This window comes from Eptesicus fuscus, chromosome 8 (genome assembly GCF_027574615.1).
Source record: "Eptesicus fuscus isolate TK198812 chromosome 8, DD_ASM_mEF_20220401, whole genome shotgun sequence".
In the NCBI taxonomy this organism is placed as follows: domain Eukaryota; kingdom Metazoa; phylum Chordata; class Mammalia; order Chiroptera; family Vespertilionidae; genus Eptesicus; species Eptesicus fuscus.
This window is the reverse complement of record NC_072480.1, coordinates 46,106,142-46,127,013: the sequence shown is the minus strand read 5'-3', so window position 1 is coordinate 46,127,013 and position 20,872 is coordinate 46,106,142. Positions and strand designations below refer to the sequence as shown.

At 38.7% G+C, this 20,872-nt stretch overlaps 1 protein-coding gene across 10 annotated transcripts in view; it reads right to left on the bottom strand.

Annotated features, from left to right (window-relative positions):
- The window catches only part of SCEL (sciellin), a 113,539-nt gene that overhangs the window by 47,147 nt on the left and 45,520 nt on the right, over window positions 1–20,872 (bottom strand). For 8 of the 10 annotated variants that reach the window (XM_054719882.1, XM_028148987.2, XM_054719879.1 and 5 more), the window contains 8 exons: window positions 13,422–13,502; window positions 10,858–10,923; window positions 8,759–8,818; window positions 5,932–5,976; window positions 4,302–4,361; window positions 3,940–3,999; window positions 3,241–3,300; window positions 1,589–1,648 (listed from right to left, as the gene is read on the bottom strand). In XM_054719882.1, the coding sequence (XP_054575857.1) occupies window positions 1,589–1,648; window positions 3,241–3,300; window positions 3,940–3,999; window positions 4,302–4,361; window positions 5,932–5,976; window positions 8,759–8,818; window positions 10,858–10,923; window positions 13,422–13,502 (492 nt within the window). The remainder of the gene's footprint in view (window positions 1–1,588; window positions 1,649–3,240; window positions 3,301–3,939; window positions 4,000–4,301; window positions 4,362–5,931; window positions 5,977–8,758; window positions 8,819–10,857; window positions 10,924–13,421; window positions 13,503–20,872) is intronic. The other 2 variants (XM_054719878.1, XM_054719883.1) reach the window with 1 other exon arrangement.

The window sequence follows — 20,872 nt, the reverse complement described above, 5'->3', positions numbered from 1 at the left end:
TATGTTCCCCCATTAAAAGGCACTGAGTAATACCAAAAGGAGCAGAAGCTGAACCCAAAGGGACAGTAGAGGATGCCAATAGTAGGTGACTGACTACTGCTGCCATGTCCACATAGCGGGAAGAGAGGTGGAGGATGTCCTTCCTCCCACTGTGCGCACTTGCCCAGCCCTCCACTGGGCTGCCTTCTGAGACCACCATCCTTAGAGAAGTTAGTTTTCAAGAGTTTTAGTCAAACCCCACTCTTGGCTATCTTTGTCACTTTGGAGATCCACTTTGAAAATATTATCTAGATTGTGCTTTCATTGAACACAAGAAATTCAATTCAGTAGCTCATCCTTAAAAACAATTCAAGTCTAAAATCTGGGAGAAAGGGCAACATTGGGACATTTCTTAAAAAATAAGTGATTTTTTTTTAGAGCAAAGAGGGAAGGTCATGCGGCCCATTGCTATTTTCTAATTCCATGCTAATAAAATATGTCTGTAAAGTCAAAATGCTAAATCATTTTTCTTATTAATTATCACTTACAGAAATCAGATTTAAGGCACGAATAAGTCTTAGCCAGTGGTATTTTCACTTCCTCTGGGATTAATTTTGTTAACATTGTCAAGGTCTTCACCACTTTTTTAAAAGTTTAAATCAGTTTCAAACATTATTGTGTGTTATACATATATATATATATATATATATATATATATTCCATATTATTAATGGTTAATTCAAGATTTTAAAGAAAATTATTATACTGATTTTAAATTCATTTTTATTATAAAATTGCCTATAAACAATATAGTTACATTAATCTTTGGGGGTTTAGTTGGCCTATATGTAAATGTAAATTCATACAAAATGTACTATAGAGTCTCCAAAGTGAAGGCCAGGGCAGTAGGGGTCAGACACAGAAGAGAGAAGACAAATTTAAAGATGCGACCCCTTCAATATCACTGAGAAGATCACACGATCAATCTGGATGAAAATAACCAAGATTCTGAAACATCAAAACGGTTCTCATTCTCTGTTAGTTTTATCTGCCCTGGTTTTTGCTTTGATAGTTGTTTCTAGATCTTGACTTCTTTGGAAAACCATGAAAAATTCATGCCAGTTAAGTCACATCTGAGCTTTATCTGAGCTTTACCCATACAAACAAGAATGCCCCGGAAAGGGTGTCAGATGTTTCCAGGGCCAGATGACCAGAAAAACTTTTGATGTAATTATCCTTAGCTTATCTTTATTAATTTCCATAGTAATACTTGCTATAAATCAGTTTAGAAAAACTTGCTCACATAACTCTCACTTTGTAATTTTGTCCTTTATATTTCTTCATTTAAATATAACATTTGGCTCATTTTAAAATTGTTTAGGACGATACAGAATAAGAGATTATGTCGCAGGTTTTCCTGAATTTAATGTAACTCAAACATGTGGTCCTATGGAAACAGCATTCGTCCTGTTCCTTCGCCTGCTATCTCTAATAGGCCTAAAACTGCAGCTTCATCTGAGACAGAGGGAAGCACAGCACTCCCATTTCTAATGAGGTGTGAAAAGCTGACCTAAAAAAGGGAGCCCCATCAAGTAGGAGTTCTCCTTACCCTTTCTCATACGGGTCAGTCCTTTGATTAACTTGGATAAAACTTCCAAGGCCTTGATTTCTTGATCACATTGGGGCAGAGGTGGGTGGGCAGAGCAACAGAGACAGAGAAAGAGAGAACAATTCAATCTCTTAGGACAATAGCAGATTTCTCACAACAGGAGTTAAGATGTTATCAGTACCTAAAGCATCAAAGCATCAGAAGTCCTTAGAAATATTGAGTTCAAGTGGTTCTACTCCTGCAATATGCTGACGAGATATAGTAGCTATTTAATAGCAAGGTCCTAACCATCCTCAGTTATGATTAAATCAGCTTAAAAGTATAAGTTCCGCCCTAGCTGGTTTGGCTCAGTTGATAGAGCGACGGCCTGCAGACTGAAAGGTCCCAGGTTTGATTATAGTCAAGGGCACATGCCTGGGTTGCGGGCTCAGTCCCCAGTAGGGGGCATGCAGGAGGCAGCCGATCAATGATTCTCTGTCATCATTGATGTTTCTATCTCTATCTCTCTCCCTCTCCCTTCCTCTCTGAAGTCAATAAAAAATATATATAGATTTTAAAAGTATAAGTTCCTCCAGCTCTGAGCTTTTTTTTTTCTTTGTCCTTTATGGATGGGTTGGTGGGAAGTAACTTTAATATATCTGTTCAGACACTGTCTTCTTTAAACATGAACATCATTCACAACAGGGGATAAGTCAGATAATCAGCATTTTAAATCTTCTTTAAGTTGAACAGTTGGAGAAGTCATTTTTAAATAAAAAGTCCAAAGTTCTGAGTAATCTTGGAAAAGTGGAAATGACACTATGATGGTTCTAGCATGTTATATAAATTGACCATAACCAATAAAATTTTCACATGCCAATAGCATAAAACTATTAGGAAATATCAGAACTTATCCCTTTCAAGTCCCCAATTATCCAAGCATTCCCCTTGGCTATTTTCATCCGTCTCTGACTTCGCTGTGATAAGACTATTGATATTTTAATTTTTTTCAAAATAAGAAAGAAGGAAGGGAGGGAGAGATGGAAGAATAAAAAGGAACTGTGAACTCCCCCTACTACACAAACAAGATCAGTCATTCCTGCATCAAAGCCCAGTTGCTATTAAGTTATTCCAGATTACAAATCACTTTTGTCCTCCTTTCTAGCCCACGAAATGCTTACTTGTGATGCTCACTCTACTCTCCCTATTTTCTATTACTTTTGTGGACCTTTCTAAACTTCATTTTTTAAATATCTGAAATCCCACCTTTTCCTGCAAAGTTTATATAATCGCTTACAGAGAATTGACCAGTTTCCCACTTCATCTGTTCTCCACTTGAAAAATTAACCTGTAATAATACTTGCATATTTACATTATAATAATATACCGTATTATTAACAAGCATTCCATGTCTGTGGGATTATTATCGCTAACACCTTTGTCAAATACACTTTCAGTGTTCTACATTGGAGAAAGTTGAGAATGCATCTGCCAAGAGTGGCATGGAAAGCTAGAATACCATTCTGTGCACAGACTGGCACAGATAAATAATTTTAAAAGATAACCGAGACAAAAGAAATAATTATCACATTAGGAAGGCAAACTTAGTGACTAACCAAATACAAAGTAAACAGCCAACCTGAGGTAAAAACAGAGCTCTCATAAATCCTTACCCTTTGTCATTCTTGAGTGTTCTGGGGTTTTCTTTAATGAAACTGTCGAGAGTTTGGTTTCTTTCAACATGAAAAAATAATACCAGTAACACAAGTCAATTTTCTAATACATCAGTGAAAGTCTAGAACTATAACTTAATCCCTTAAATGCTATCAGTTCAGTTACTAATCATTCATCAACCCTTTCAATGAGACAAAATAAACAAAAGCATAGCTCTTGACTTTGAGATATTTACAAATATATTTGAAATATATCTATGAAGTGACTCAACTAAGATTTCAAATGAAAATGGCCTTAGTGTATAATAAATACATCAGTGGTAAAGGGCTGTGCTCCTAGCATTAAGTCTTATAATAAATATATTTAGTTCATAAACCAGCCTTTTGTCCACTACTTAGAGTAGCCAGATTTCTTCCATTTTTAGATTTAAAAGGAGACTTAGAGATCATCTAGGTCATACCCTTCATTTTATGGGATAAGGAAACAGAGGTCCCCCGAGGTTAAGTGACGCGCTCTGGGTCACCCAGATGGATGTTGGTGCAGAGCCTGCCCTAAGATATCCACCCATCCCCTGACCCTGACTGGGCGGCCTGTTCCACCAGCCTTCCTGATCCCTGTTCTGAGCCGATGGTCTCCCTCAGCAAATACAGGCTAGGACTCAACCAAAGAGGCCTGTTAGAGTCTTAATAACGCCTTACCCTTTGCCATCTTTGTTTGGCCGGCTATTCAGAAAGAGGAGACTGTCAAGGCTTTGGGCTCTGTAAAACAGAAAAAAATTCAAATAAAAAAACTGCATATTGCAATAAAATTAGGTGGTATCTTGAAAGGTCAGCTACAATAAATGTTCTTCATGAATTGCTCATTTACTCTTAGTGAACAAAAGAGCAGAACTGCTTCTGAGCAGTTATGTCTGAACTAAATGTACAATGCTGAGGGCACCACCCCATCTGCTAGTGCATTTTCCTGCCAGGGGATACAACTCCCTCCCAGCTAGTGTCTGACAGAATGAAACAAGCCATCTGGGAGGTCACATTTTCAGGTTAGAGACAGATGCACTTACCTTTTCTCTATTTGCTCTGCCTTAGGAGTTGTTCTGAAGATGCTATCAAGACCTTGATTTCTTCAAATGTATTAAATAAAAAACCTTGTCAGTGGTAATAATAGAAACATAGACTCTATAGAAACATAGACCAGTTTACATCTAAGACAGGAAATAGAAGCTTGTTGGGAAAGATAAGCCACATTCTTGAAAATGTTTTATTCCAAACAGATACTTTGATAGACTCAACATTTAAATTGCAGTGGAACTTAAAAAAAAAGTTACAAATTGGAGATATATAACCCATAACAGGTACACAGGTGTATTGTTTGGGTTCATGGAGTGGTTTTTTTTTTTTTTTCGTTTTTTTGTTTTTTTTTGTAGTTTTTAAATATGTTTTTATTGATTTCTTTATAGAGAGGGAAAGCGAGATAGAAACATTGATGAGAGATCCACTACCTCCCACACAACCCCTACTGGGAATGGAGCCTGCAACCCGGGCATGTGCCCTGACTGGGAACCAAACCAGCGACCTCTTGGTGCCTCAATCAACACTCAACCACTGAGCAACACCAGCCAGGCCATGGAGTGCTTTTTATTTTAATGTGAGCCAATATTTACCAGATGGCCTGACCTATAGAAACCTGAATTTTCAGGACCTCCTGTAAATGTCCTGCAACATTGGCTCAAATTCTCACATGGCAATACTCAGCTGGAGCTGGGAAGCAGCTGTGCTCTTTGGAAAGGCCATTCCCCTAAGTGTTATACAGTCATTTACACCGGCCTGGCCTCCACAAGCCATTGAGTCTGCGACTCATGACCTCATACCTCCTTCTCATGTGGATCATTATTGTCAGAACAGGGTATGAAAAATACATCTCTTGATCAATGAACTCATTTGACATTTGCTTTTTCTCCTTTTCTTTGGTCCCGGTCTCTTCAGTATGTTAGAATGCAAAGTGACAGAGAGATAGTTAAAACTCCAGCCCTAGCTGGTTTGGCTCAGTGGATGGAGCATCGGCTTGTGGACTAAAGGGTCCCAGATTCAATTCCGGTCAGGGGCACATGCCTGGGTTGCGGGCTCAATCTCCAGTGGGGGGCCTGCAGGAGGCAGCCGATCGGTGGTTCTCTCTCATCATTGATGTTTCTATCTTTCTCTTCCTCTCCCTTCCTCTCTGAAATCAATAAAATTATATCTTAAAAAAAACTTCACACATCTCTAACACAAACCTCAATTTTTTATAATTTTTAAAGTATACACTTATAAATGATTCAAAATACAGAGATAATGTTACCTAAGATAATAAGTGGTTTATGTAATGGTTAAACTAACAGTAGTTAGTGATCAAACCAAACTCTGTTTATATACTAAGGTAATATTTCGGGAAGAGAAATATAATTATTTATTTAACTGCTTTATTAAATGGAATGTGAAAATCAAAGTCACTTTAATATTAGAGTCTTTGCATTGTAATAACCATTCATAATAATGGTGCAATGATGATTTCCGCAAGCTTTTTATTCAAAATTTGTAGGATACTTTTGACTAGCCCAGAATGTGGGTCCTCATGCTCCAATATTGAAAAGACATAAGAAGTCATGCTATGTAATTCAGTAATAAAAGCAAAAAATAAATGTATTGAAATCTTACCTATTCAAGCTTTTGTTCATTTTGATGATATTATCCAATTCTTCACTTTTGGAAGAAAAGAAAAATCTCACTTCAGTCAAAGCTTGACCAGAATCAAAGAGCAGATTCACCTTAAAACAACTATTTCTGAGTTCTCTGAAATACAACATGTGTCCCACCTCTATCATCTATGAAGATGTTATGTACCCTTCAAAACTGTCCTCAAACACCTCTTTCTTGAAGAACTTCTTTCCTGTCTTCCAATTGAATAGAGTCCCTCCATTTTTGCAATCCCAGCAGCATTTTGTTTATTTGCACCTCCTCTAGGGCACTTACATGACTGCACTTAACATGGCAACTGCAAGTTGTCCCCTACGATTGTCCCTGCTCCTGCGCATACAAGTGTGCACACAGACATATCCCACTTAGAATTTAGAACTGTGTTTTACCTCAGATCCTCCTCAGTCTTCAATATAGTAAAAAGACTTGAGTTACACACCCACACACATACACTACTACACACCCACATACATACACTACTACAGGTCAATCTTTCATCCAGTAGATGCTTAATACCGATTTTTAACCGAATCAACAAATATAGGTACATTGGCTAATCATAGATCCTACTCTTGCACAATGTATTTGCACAAAGCAGCTATTCAATAACACTTGTTCCTCGTTAAGTCTGACTGCTTTCTTGAATTTTTGTTAACCTCATCCCAGGCCAGCTAAATTCGGTAGCCTGTTTTTGTATTTGAGGACTGTAAAGTCTTCACTGGCTGCTTCTTCGAGAGCAACCTGTCTCAGCGAATCCCCTGGGTTCCAGAATATTCCTTAGAAACACGAGCTCAGCTCTCCCCCGAGAAGGCCGCCTCAGTGGGTTTTCATGGTCCTCTTCCCTCCTCAGGTGTGTCCTTTCCTCATAGGTCCACCCTCTTCACCACCATTTCTCTGGTGTTCCTCATTCATTTTGTCAATTAAAAAATTTTGGTTCTCTCTGCTTCCTGATCGAGAGCCACATGTTTTTCATACTTTCTCAATGTTTCTCTTTTTTTCTTGATTCATTACTGGTGTTAACCAGGAGGCTGTGAGGCCCAGTAACTTGATAGTTACACAGTCAGGCTCCCAAGTGAGGAATACGTGGATACCTGGAATCCAGTGCAGGATTCACCACGTACGAGTTGGCGACTCTGGGTGAGCTACCTAACCTCTGCCTTGACTTCTCCATCTGTACAATAGGAATACAAATTATTCCCACCTCACAGAATCAATAAACCAATGAGGATAAAGTGCTTATTATGATGCCTGGCAAGCCATAAATTAATTTTGGCCATTATATTAAACAGTTCCCAGTCAATAATAAAATTTTCATTTTTTACTTTTGAACTGCATTTAGAGATGCCAAGACATTGGCTTAGCCTTAGAAAGGTATAGTTGCGGAGTCATGTATGTGCTTTGAAGAGGCCTGACACAATTAGCAACAACAGTCCTCTTAGAGACCCTTAAGAACACATTAGGTCAACAACCATCACATAGCTGAATATCACAGGTAATATTATGTAATCTATGGTAGGACTGAAGGCTGAGAATAAATACTGAAATACAAAAGTCACTGACTGTGAAAAAAAAAAGAATGTTCTCTCCTTATGTGGGACAAACATTACCCAGGCCCCTGACACAATGCCCCATTGTCTTTTCTTGCTTGAAATTCTACCTTCCAACTCTGAGGCTGTGAATCTGTCCATGTCCCCAAGGGAAAGAGCAAACCTAACAATCCTGTAAATTTTAGCCACAGACCTTTCTGACTGGTATGAGTCACAAGAATGAGATTATCAGGATTAGGGGTTGCTCATGTTTATCACAAGAAAATTAGCATAAATCATGAGGAGACACTCTGTAGTAAATTAAATAAAATAGAGATTACATCCTGAATGAAGAAGTTCAGCTCTTAAAATGACCTTAAATTGATGAAAGCTTTGGATATTAAGTTTCACCATTGCATTTGCAATAAATTAAATGCTTTTAATCAGATAAGAATTTCACAAAGGAACTTCACAAAGAGCAGCTGGGATAAATAAAGCTAGGGTAAAGTCAGAAATAACTCTAGAATGTTAGGTTGGGGCCAGCTCAGCAAGGGCCTTGTATGAGGTTTTATGTGATTGAGTGGGCAATGGGGGGCCAGTGGAGTATGGTTCAAGCAGAAACTTAGGAAAAGAACTTTGGGGGGGATGATGGGTAGTCATGGTTCAGTGGGAGCAGAGACTGGAGGAGTGTAAGTAAATCTGGACAAGCTACTCTAATAACCTGCGCTGGAGTCAATGAAAGTTTGAACAGGGGTGAGGCCATGAGGGTATGAGGGATACTTTAGACATTTAATCCATATATGTCTGGTTACATAGAGAGAAAAAGACCTGGACAGATCAAGAATGATTCCAGAAAGATGAATATTAGAACAGAGGAGAAGTCGGGAAGCAGCCTCTTTAGGAAGGAAGTTGAATATGGCCTAGGACATGCTAAATGGGAGTGCTGGGAGAGAAATAAATAGAGATCGGACAAGCAACATAATTACAGGGCTGGTGGTTTGGAATGAGGTCAAGACCATGGACGCTGAGGTCACTAGGCTGTGTACTGTCACCAGAAGAGAAAGCAGAAGAAGGAAAGTATCCATAAATATAAGCAAATTTTTCAGGGACACATCCACAGACACTGATTCTTTCTTCTTTTAAATTCTGTATTATATTACAAACATCAGAATGTTGCTTATACTGGGCACTTTAAGGTACTGGTAAAGCATTTTGAAACATAAAGAGAAGAAAAAAACAAGCTCAAAGCTCTGAGATCTCACCCCTTGTCAGTTCTCTGAAGTGAAGTAGCCACTTTGACGATGTTCTCCAGATCCTGACGACTTCAAACAATGAAAAGTAAATACAGGTCAATGACAGTAGAGCTACCCTTGAAGCAGCTAACATTTCTCACTGTTCTCAGTGGGGGGAAAAAAGCCATAGTTCATGTGATATTTAGAGATTATTGAGTCTAACTGAATAACAAAATAGTTCTATAATATCAACTCATGGTACACACACACACACACACACACACACACACACACACTCCACACTGTCATTCCACTTGGGCATTGTTCTGCCATCTAGTGCTCATTGAAACAACTATAGTTTCTCCTAAGATGTAATTGGCTGAAGTTCTATACCTAAAAAGAAGGATGTGGAAAAGAAAATACAGAAGTGTGTTCAGAACTTTTTCTACCGGAACCAAGCAGTATTAAGCAGCCTATTCAGATGATTGGTTCATCCCTCACATGAGGTGAAGAGGCACTGTCTTCTTAGGCTTCCAAAGGGAAAGGAAGTACATTGTAAACACAGGACAGGATACCCAGACAGCTTAAATCGATGTGGGTCCCTCTACATCATGAAAAGGAATAATTGGGAAAATCCTTATAGGTTTCCCTGTAATTAAGACCTGTGTTTCACAAACAATGTTTGATAAAGAAAAAATTTTGTAGTCTAGTAAATTTGAGAAGTGTAACCAACTTTTGGAGATTCAGGAGATACACATGCATACTGAAGGCTTTGAGAAGTCTTATGTCAGAGAACGCTGTTTGTATTTCCTCAATGTGCTGGGCCAGCGAACCCTTCCTTTGCAGGACGTGCATTAGCCTCTGGTGGCACATGGGACACAGTCTGGGAAATGTTGAAGTAGAGCTGCACCTTACGTTACCAGATACTAGAGAAACATGATGTTTCCCATAGGTAAGGTATCTGTGCGATGTATGTTTCAAAAAGAAGTTTTGACTGGAAAATTGGTTTACCATAATGATTAAAATGGTAAACTTATAATAATAAAATCGGCTTATCAAATTGATAGGTCTATAAAATAGCACTGGCTCAAGAGCTAATTTCAAACAGTGTTTTCTCTAAAAAATAAGTCATAATGATATATCCAAAACAAATACTAAACTAAAAGAGATGTGCAAGACAACAGGCGTAACTCAGGACTGCCCTGGGGAAACCTTTCCCAAAGATGTCAATACAGTGTGTGGGCCTCTTCCTGATGATGCAGGTAGAGCTGGATGTGACCTTATTTACACAGCCATGGGCAAAGCTTTTGTAGAACAAGTTCAATCGAAGGACTAGATTTCCACCTATTCATTTATACAACACCAGCCTTGGGACATGAAGAGGTGGTTTCCTGTCTAAGGGGTTTAATCTTATTCTGTTATCATGTTCAGACAATTTTGGTTGCTTTCTTTATGTAAATCTTAGAATAGAAATTAAATAAATAGAATTCTAAGGTACATATAAGAATACTTATTTCCCACTATATTGAAATCAGCTGGAAAACTATTTTATTATTAACTAAAGGCCCAGTGCATGAGGGGGTCCCTCAGCCTGGCCTGTGCCCTCTTGCAGTCCGGGAGCCCTTGGGGGATGTCCAACTGACGGCTTAGGCCTGCAGCAGTTGGACATCCTTAGTGCTGTCGCAGAGGTGGGAGAGGCTCCCGCCACCACTGCTGCGCTGCCAGCCGTGAGCCCGGCTTCTGGCTGAGCAGCGCTCCCCCTATGGGATGAGGCAGAAACTGGCTCTCCGACATCACCCGTTGGCCAGCTGGGGAGGAACCACGGGAGGGCTCCAGGACATGTCCTACCCATCTCGCTCAGTCCCCATCAGCCAGACCCCAGCAGCAAGCTAACCTACCAGTCGGAGCATCTGCCCCCTGGTGGTCAGTGCATGTCATAGCAAGTGGTTGAGGACCTTAGCATATCATTAGCATATTATGCTTTGATTGGTTGAATGGCTGACTGGTCGACAGGACACTTAGTATATTAGGCTTTTATTATATAGGATTATTTAGTATTTTTAAGTGTTCTAATAAAGCATATTTTATCATTTCTACAAATGCATAGACATAGAAATAGTCCATTTTACCTTATATTTCTTTCAGCAGATCTGTTGGTTTCTGTATATACACTTGCTTTAGGTGGACAAATCTGCCTGTATTTTAAAAGTTAAAATAATATTTGTTAGGTAAGAAAACACTTCTCTGTAAAATTTAAATTGTTAGTAAAACATTTATGTCCAAAAAATCAAAGTGTATTAGAACACTATTTGAGATAACAAACTTCTCTAGAACTCAACCACAGATTCCATTTGAAATTATAGAGTCTAATATAGTAACTTCGCAATTTAATCTATCTCACTTAATATATTTTTACCCACTGAGTATATATATAGCAATATCTATTCTAAATATGTTCATTTATGTTTGTTTTATTTTAGTTTTCAGTCATCAATAAAGCATTTTCATACTTATCTCTTTTAGATAATGATATAATATTTTAAAATATTAATAATTTTTTGATATTAGACATCAGAGGGATAATTTTTTCTTAAAGATATTCCATTTGAATACTATCAAGAAATATAACCGCTCAAATATGATGGGAAATATTTTTAAATTTCCAGTATACCCACTATATCCAGAATGTTCACATTGAATTGACAGAATTAAATTTTACAATGCTAGGTTCTGTCACAATTTAAGATATAGGTTTTTCTCTGCTCTTTTTCCCAGTATCTTATTGACCTACTTACACATTCTTGCTTGTTCTCAAGAAATTGTATTCAACTTTTTTTTTTGTACTCCTGAGGACATGTGTTAATTACATAGGAAACACTTCCCTTTCATATTCTTTCATTAAAATCATCTTGCTGTGATTAAAGTAATCAGAACTTAAAGCATATAAGTTGTCCTAATTTTATTTTTAAGATCATTGGTGGAAGAAATAAATTAGACTACTTAAAATGGATTAGACCAATTCCCATGAAATGTATCTTCTTTTGAATCTACATAAGTTCACTACTCTAGAGTTGCTGATTTTAGATTAGAATTTAGGAGTACTAAATCCAATTTATGTTAGCCCCCCAAAAATGCTATTTAAATAAAGATTTAATTGCTCAATGTTATAAAAGAAATATAATGTAAGATAAAAATACTTCAGAAGTTATTTTTTAAGAGTATAATTATAACCATTGTACAAATAAGTTATAAATATGGCTTATATTTTTTTATTAATTCAATGAAGACATATTCTCTTGACGCATTAAAAAATGTATCCTTGTCCTAACTGGTTTGGCTCAGTGAATAGAGTGTCGGCCTTCGGACTGAAGGGTCCCATGTTCGATTCCAGTCAAGGGCATGTACCTTGGTTGCAGGCACATCCCCAGTAGGGGGTATGCAGGAGGCAGCTGATCAATGTTTCTCTCTCATCGATGTTTCTAACTCTCTATCCCTCTCCCTTCCTTTCTGGAAAACAATCAATAAAATATATATATTTTTAAAATGTATCCTCTTATTCTAAGAACATTTCAAAGGCCCTATGAAGTTTCATTGGATAGAAATTCAGACCTGAGTTTTTAACTCAATGAGCTGAACACTTAATGCTACATAGCTCCATCGCCTAATTAGCATTTTCTAGCTACAGCTACCCTCTTACTAAAGAATAGTTCCAGAATTGTCTTACATATTGTAAAAAAAAAAAAATCACCATTAAAAAGCAAAAATACAAAAGAATCAAAGGCAGGCAATGACGTGGATTTGATGTATTGTCTTAATTGAGACACCATTTTTAAGTTTCACAATAATAATGGAAATGTGCAATGTAAATCTTGAAAAGTGATTTGAGCTTATTAAACAGTTTAATAGAAACACATGGGAAGATGTTCAGGTCTCTGAATTTGCTTCTCAGTACTAATTACAGAGTGTCAGATTCAAAGTGGAAAAGCAGTTTGTCTTTTATTCCTGATTTGGAGACAAGTTAATTAGAGCATTTTTTAAAATTTGTGATAGTTTTGAAGTAAATTACAAATTCCTTAGCTGAAATAAAACTAAAAAACTACCCAGCGGAATTTCTTACCTAGGGAGGGTTTGAGCAGTAACAAAAAATTTCAAAAACATCTTTGATCAGAAATTATAGTTCTTAATGGGAAACCTAACTATAACTGAATATAAACCATACATATGTCAAATATATATATATATGTATATATATACACACACATATATATGTGTGTGTATATATATATACACACATATATATATATATATATGTATATATCTTTGCATGTAATATAAACCATATATATGTGGGCATGTATATTTATGAAAGAGAGAGAAAGAGGTTCCTTGCATATCAGTTCCTACTACATAAATTAAAGGGCATCTGAGCATGAACATTTCATGGACATTGACATTGTTCAGTTTCTATCTAGAAATTGTATTTCCAAAGACAATTAATGGTCATAAGCATTCAGAGGCAAACATAAACATACACTTGTGTTGACAAACAGAAGTAGGAAAGTTTTACAAGTGTTTCTTCAATAAATGTACACACAAAACACACCCATACTTTACACAAAACAGGTCACAGTTCAACTGCTTTCATTTTCCTTGAACTTCTTCATTTCAGAAATTTTGGAGTGCTAGGTCTTACCTATTATCCCGTCTCAGCTGGTTAGGAGATAAAACAGGAGAACTGGGCTTTGGTGGTATTGGAGGGTGAACAGCTGGTTCCCTTTAAAACAGAACACAGCAGTTCATTTCACCATGGAAACGTGATCTATTTTAGCATCTATTAACCGAATGCACTTATTACCTACATGAAAATATCTTATGCATCTTACAACCCCCCCCCACATGAGATAAATAAAAGGTCAAATCTAAAAAGCACTAAACTTTAAAGAAATCAAATATTTAAATTATAGATACTTTAAGTATGTAATCAAATTTTGGGGAGTCTTATCTTCTTAAACTATGGTTTGAAACATGTGTGTGTTTTTTAAACAGCTTAATATTTTGCTAGGCTATTTAGCTCAAGTCGTGGCATTTTGGGTCAGCAGCGCCTGAGCATAGTAAATGGTTCTTGGGTATTAATATATAAGCCCCTTAAGGAATTATGTCAACTATCAGGCAGCTACAGAAACAGCAAGGAAGGTTTTCAATTCCACAGACCTCAAGGTAAAGTTGATTTGAAACTCTTTTCTAAATCCCCCTTAAATATTGTTAGTGCAGGCCAGTTTGATGCTAGAAAGCATATACATACTGCCAGCCTAAACTTTGCAACAGTGCCTGACTGGATGAACTAGGAACTGGAGTCAGGAAATGATGTGCTGTTTTGAATCGAGTCAGCATCCTACCCAGAGCATGTCACTCCCCTCACCACCACAAACACCCCAGTTGTCCATATCATTCTCAAGATGAATTCCATACCTACTGAAAGTAGCCTTGTGATCTAGACTCCGTGTACCTCTCTGGTCCCTGCAGCACACTAGGTGAGCATGTGGGCTCTAGACCCAGGCTGCCTAAACTGTCAGCTGTGTGACAATGAGTTAACCAGATCCAATTTCTTCATCTGTAATAACCCTTCTACTAGGACTGCTGGGGTATTGTCAGAACTGAATGGAATCATGCTTTTATTTAACAAACATTTATTGGTAGCTTTCTATGTATAAGGCACTCTACAGAGTGGACAATTTCCCTGTTCTCAAAAGGCTTTCAGTACACAAATAAATATATGATAGATGGAAAAAGTGCTATGAAGAAAAAATAAAACAGAATAAGGGGTAGGAATAGTATTTTATATAGAATGGCCTGGGAAGGCCTCTCTGTGAAGTAAAATTTGAGCCAAGACCTGAAGGAAGTGATAAATGAGCCACGAGAACATCCATGGCAGAGCATATAAATATGGGCATGATCAAATTACAGGTAATGTTTAATACTTGGAACTGGATGAAATCGCCAAGGGTGTCAGTGTAAGTAGAAATGAAAAGTGGGCAAGTGTTGAACCCTGGGCCCTGCAATATTTTTAGATGTCAAGAATATGAAAAGAAAACAGCAAAAGAGTGTGGGGAGAAATGAGAGGGTGTAGTATCAAGGAGTAAAAGTGTTTCAAGGAGTAACTGGCCATGCCAAATGCCATTGATAAATCAAACAAAACAAAGACTGGTAGTTAGCATGGTTTTGGCAATATAATGGTCATTGGTAACTCTGATAAGAGCAGTTTTGATGGAGCAGTGGTGAATAAACAGTATAGGAGTGGATTTAAGAGAAAATGGGAAGTAGTGACATTGAGGTGTTCCACCGTGAAGAGAGAAGAGATGCATAGCTACATGAAGGTCAAGGAAGGTTACTAGAGTAGGTAGATATGATGATGGGAATGATCCAATGAAGATGCTACAGTTGATGGTGCAAAAAAATGAGGACTCTGAACCAGGAAATCTGGCTCCATGAGCCCTCCCCAACCTGTACTGCCTCTTAATGGCTCCTTGGGCAGCGCCAATGGATCAGTTGAGGTTAGTACTCATAGAATTAAAATAAGGCTAGTTAACATTGTTTTATCTTGCCATATTAAGTTGCTTTGGGAGAATATACAGAGAGTTGGATTCAACTAAGTTTAGGATTCATCCAAGTAAGTACAATAAAAGAATAGTAGCAAGGGAGGGGAGGGGTACACATAGAAGCAATTACAATGAGGGACCATGACATGGACATGGATGGAAATATGGATATGGAGGGAGGGGGAGCAATGTGAAAGGATAATAAAATCAATGGATTGGTGGTTGTGGTAGGGGTGAGAAATTTCTGGAATCAGAAAACTGGAGGGGTGGGAGCTGGACAGACAGAAAGTGGAAGCCAGAGAGAGAAAGCTTTGAAACTGAAATTTTATATTGTGTGTGGTTACCTACAAGGGCAATACCTATGGGTGGCTCAGGTATGCTCAAGGACAAGATCATTGGAGGGGTCAAGAAGATGAAAGGCCAGGGTGGAAAAAGACCCTCTTCATAGATTTGGAAATCACCAAGCATTCTGACAGGAGGCATGATTATGAGAGACAATGAGCCTGGTGCTAAAATCTTCAAGGAGTGAAAAGAGTGATCCAGAGACCTTCAGATAATTCCAGTGAGGAAGAGAAGTGCATAATGGCATGGCTCAAAGAAGATGAGGCGTGCAAAGGAGGAGGGAGTTTAAATTGATAGGAAGTAGCAACGAGGAGCAAACAGAGCCCCATGATGTGTGGGGTTAGGAGCAAAACAGTCCTCCCTGAGAGGAAGGCTGTGGGAACAGGGTCCTCTGGGAGAACCCAACGAAGAAGTGAGAGATCATTTTGTCAGAGACTAGGTTAAAGAGCAGCAAGTTTTGATGATACTGGATGGCACATCCATGAGGCACTGTGGAAGCGTTTGGGAGATCAGGATGATGTTAACAAGGTTGGCAGACATAGTTGAATTAGTCCCAGAGCTTTCTCCAGAGTGTGGTAGTGAGACTGGGTGATGGGCAGTGAAGCAACAGAGAGTGGAGCATGGTGGGTTTCCTGACTCTCATGTTGATGGTGGCACTGAAGCCAGGAGAAGGGCATGAACGCATTAGAGCACTTCCTGACTGTAAGTGCTCAAGAAATGCCTAGTGCTATGGTCTTTGTTTTTACCCCACAGAAACCCAAAACTGAACCTGTGCCAATTACTTGCATTTCCTATCCCCCTCACCCCTACACACACACACACACACACACACACACACACACACACACCACCATATTCTGGCTCCTCTCTGGATTATTGCCTTCTCCCTTTCACCTGGATACCTCCTCCTTGCCCTTCAGACTTTGGCTTGTGTGTTACTGTCTCTAGAAGTACCCAAAGCTGTGTTGGGAATATCCCTGTGTTTCTCACAGCACACCCTCTTCACAGAACATATCATGATGCTTTGGATTACACATCATTTTCTGTCTCCACACTGGACTGTAAGCTCCTGAAAGGATAGTTATATCTCAAGTACTAGAATTGTGTATGACATGGGTGTCCAATAAAGATGTGCGAAATGAGTGAAAGGAGTGATTAGATGAGTTTCTATTTGGTGAAGAAGGAAATGGGTACTTGAAGCGGGATCTGAAACTTTCAAAATCTTCAAGTTCAGCTGCACCACAGAAGAAGTCCATTGTTGATTCCACTCCTGAGTACCTAGTAGGTGCCAGGTGTTCAGCTGAGTTTCTGTGTTACATGATATGCTGGGAAAAACTATTTACATAAAAATGGTCTCCTGTTGTGGCTCAGAGTTAGAGTTTACAATTAGATAGTAATTTACTAGTGTTGCCATCATCTTCTCAAAAAATATCCCTGTTTGGGGGTAATTTGATATCACTCACATGATCATGTGTCTTTATTGTACCTGTGTGGATTAGCTAATTATATGTTTTCTCCCAGGGGTAAAGGATAGGGGTAAGGAAGTGGTCAGTCCTGGGTAATCATGGATCTGCACAGGGCACTGGATATCTGAGAACAGGCAGGAGAGGGTGACAAGATGAAAATGAGGATTTAAAAAGGATGATGCCAAACGGTGCTTATGCCAGAACTCATTGATGAAAAGCCAAGTTTCTTCCAGCTTGGAATGGCTAAGGCCCCAAAGAGGCGGGTGAATACTGATTGGGTGTGTCCGGGAGGCGGAGATGTGTGGAGATGGTTTGGAGCATACCCAGGAAAGAAAAGAAAAGGTGGGCGTAGAGTTGTCAAAGCCAAGAAAAGTTGGGGAGCATATTTATTTCCGAGGGTAATGCATTTACACCCCTGCTGGGCAGGGGCTAGGCAATGCCACATTGACTTCAATTCATCTCAAAGAAGGTTTCATTTGCATCTCTGCAATGACAGTCCCAGATGATAGGACCCCAGCCCTCTGGGAAAATGAGAGAAATCATTCAAGTCATGCCAGGAGCTTGAGGTGATGCCAAGCAGGGGGATTAAAATACAAGAGCAAAGCAGGAAGCTAGGACCTGGAATGTATTGAAGGGAAGGAAACAAGAGATATTCATGTAGAATGATCCTGTTTGAATACCACTTTGAGACATATGTTTAAGCTTGGATTAATTGACCCTGGCTCTCCCCTCTGTCTTTCCCTCAGTCCCACAAGACCTTTGCAGGACCAATGCCAACACATTAGAGGCTACAACTTGTAATGAATAACTTTCAGGGATAAAATGGCAGCACTCACAAGAAGCATGTAAAAACTTGCAGATAGTAGTGCAAGGACGAGAGCTAATAGAAATAACATTGTAAAGCTGTTCCTATACCTTTTCATGTGCTACTGCAAAGATCACATCTTCTCATAGTGTTGTTTGTTTGTTTTTAATAATAAGCTTAGCTCTGTGACTTCTGCTCAAAACTGACTTGGTGAAGAATATTTCTATTATTGCAGCGCAGGTCTAGGTTGAAACTAGAACAATGGACCCTAATATTTAATTATGAGTTTCATTTTCACTTTCCATTTTTCCCGGCTTTTTTATCCCACAAATTTTATTTCTCATTCCAACGATGACAAAGGAGATGGAACTTATATTTAATGAGTCCCAGCAACATGCCAATTTGCCAGGCTCTTGTATACTTTATTTTATTGAACCCATCCATCCATCCTGTGGAGTGTGTATTATTATTATTATCATTATTATTACTCACTGAGTCTCAAAAAGTTGAGTAATTTGCCCTGGATCACATGGCTAGTCAGTGGTTTTATTCTATTCTTTCTGAGGTCACATCCCATGCTTTTTTTCTTTATGTCATACTCTAGCCAACGAAAATTCTTCAGGTATTTCCAATGAAAATCTAATAACAACAAGTTGTCTTGCATAATTTCCTTGCCCAAGGAAAGAATCATTAGCTCAGCAAGTACTTATTCCACAGTTACTCAGTTATACTGTTAGGACACACAGCAGTGTATGAAGCAAAATTGATGATTCAAAGAAAAGTGTGGCCCATGCTGTCAATGAGCTTATAGATTGCAAGATACATGTTCAGAAGAATGATTGCTGCTGATGTCGCACTTGGTGGCAGCCAGTGACCATTTCAATAAGTCATAACAGTACAACGGGGCATGCAGTGGGCTGGAATTTGGAGATCTAGGTCCTAGACTCACTCTGTCACTAACTTCAGTTTGGACCTGGAAAGAGCACTGATTCTCTCTAAACCTCTGCTTATCCTATCTAATAAAGAGGGAATATGCTAATTGACCACCCCACCCTCAAAGATGGCAGTGCCCACAGCCAATAAGGAGGGAATATGCTAATTGACTGCCATGCCCTCAAAGATGGTGGTGCCCACAGCCAATAAGGAGGGAATATGCTAATTGACTGTCACACCCTCAAAGATGGTGGTGCCCACAGCCACAAGATGGCGGCACCCAGTCCCCTCAGCCCCCCAGCCACCCAGGGCTGCCTGAGGCTCAGGTAACCAGGGCTGGCCAAGGCTTCCACTGCCGGCAGTGGCAGCAGCAGAGGTGTGATGGGGGTGTCGTCTTCCCCTGATTGCCAGGTCACCTCCCTGAGGGCTCCCGGACTGTGAGAGGGCTGGGCTGAGGGACCCTTCCCTCCAGTGCATGAATTTTCATGCACCGGGTCTCTAGTTTATGCATAAAAGGAAAAGATTGGCCCAGTGCTATGGCTTCAAACCATTACACAACTATGGGTCGGCAGAGTTATTATAAGGAGTCCTCAGTTCCATGGTGCCCCAAGTACTTGCTGTAGACCAAGCACCTTGCACATTGTCTACTGCACTTTCCTAATGTATGTGGATGCTGTTGTGGTTCATAAAATCTTAATTAGTATAATTTATGTTGGATCTATAAGAACATTAATAACCCTTTTAGGTGGTCAGTAGATACAAAGAGACAAATTTTTAAGTCTTGGTGAAGTCATAGCATCTTTTGGTCCTTAAATGTTTTTCTCAAAGACATGGTAAGAACAGTTCAATGATTATCAGGTGAAATTATAAGCATTTTCAGCATTCAAAATGAGTCTATTAGAAATGAATCATAGACTTACATATAAAACATACAACTATACCACTTTTAGAAGACAAATATTTGTGACCATGGGGTAGCAAAGAGTTCTTAGATACAGCACCAAAAGTACAATTCTCTTAAAAAAAAACTTGATAAATTGGACTTCATTAAACTAAAAACTTTGCAAAAGACATTAAGAGGATGAAAATACATGCCACACACTGGGGGAAAAAATTTTTTAATCACATACCTGCCAAAGAACATGTAAACAGAACGCCTTTTCAAAAAAATCTCAAAAGTAAACAAGAAGTAAACTAACCACCAATCAAAAATTAGATAAATAATTTGAACAGATATTTCACCAAAGAAGATGTATACATGACAAATAAGCACAACATCAGTATGCTCAACATCACTAGTCTCTAGGAAAATGAAATTTAAACCACTGAGATACACTACACACCTATTTGAATGGCTAATATGTTTTTTTAAGTTGACAATATTAAGTGATGTTTAGAAAGTGGAAAACATGAGCTCTCATACATTGCTTGTGGGAATGCAAAATGGTGCAGCCTCTTTAAAAAGTGTTTGGCAGTTTCTCATAAAGTTAAATACATACTCACTATATGACCTAGCAATCCCACCTGTAGACATTTATTCAAGAGAAATAAATACATATGGTCATATGAAGACCTGTATGTGAATATTTAAAGCATCTTTTTTTGGGGGGGGAATATATACGTCTTTCAACTGGTGAATAAATAAATGATCTTCCTATCTCCGTACAGTGGAATGCTATTTAGCAATGAAAAGGACTGAACTATTAATACATGCAACAGCATGGATGAATCTCACATGTATTATGCTATGTGAAAAAAGGCAGATTCAAAAGGTTCTATATACTGTGTGATTCCACTTACATGGCATTCTGCACATGCCCAAGAGGGAAAATAGCCCTCCATTTGCCAAGTATGAGGACAGTCCTAAATAAAACATTGGTCCTTGCATCCCCCCCCACACCCCGCAACCTGATATTACCACTGTCCTCCCCCAAGGCTCATGGAAGTACCATCCCTATGTCACAGTATGCTCCTGCCACCCAACTCCAGGCTTCCCTACCTC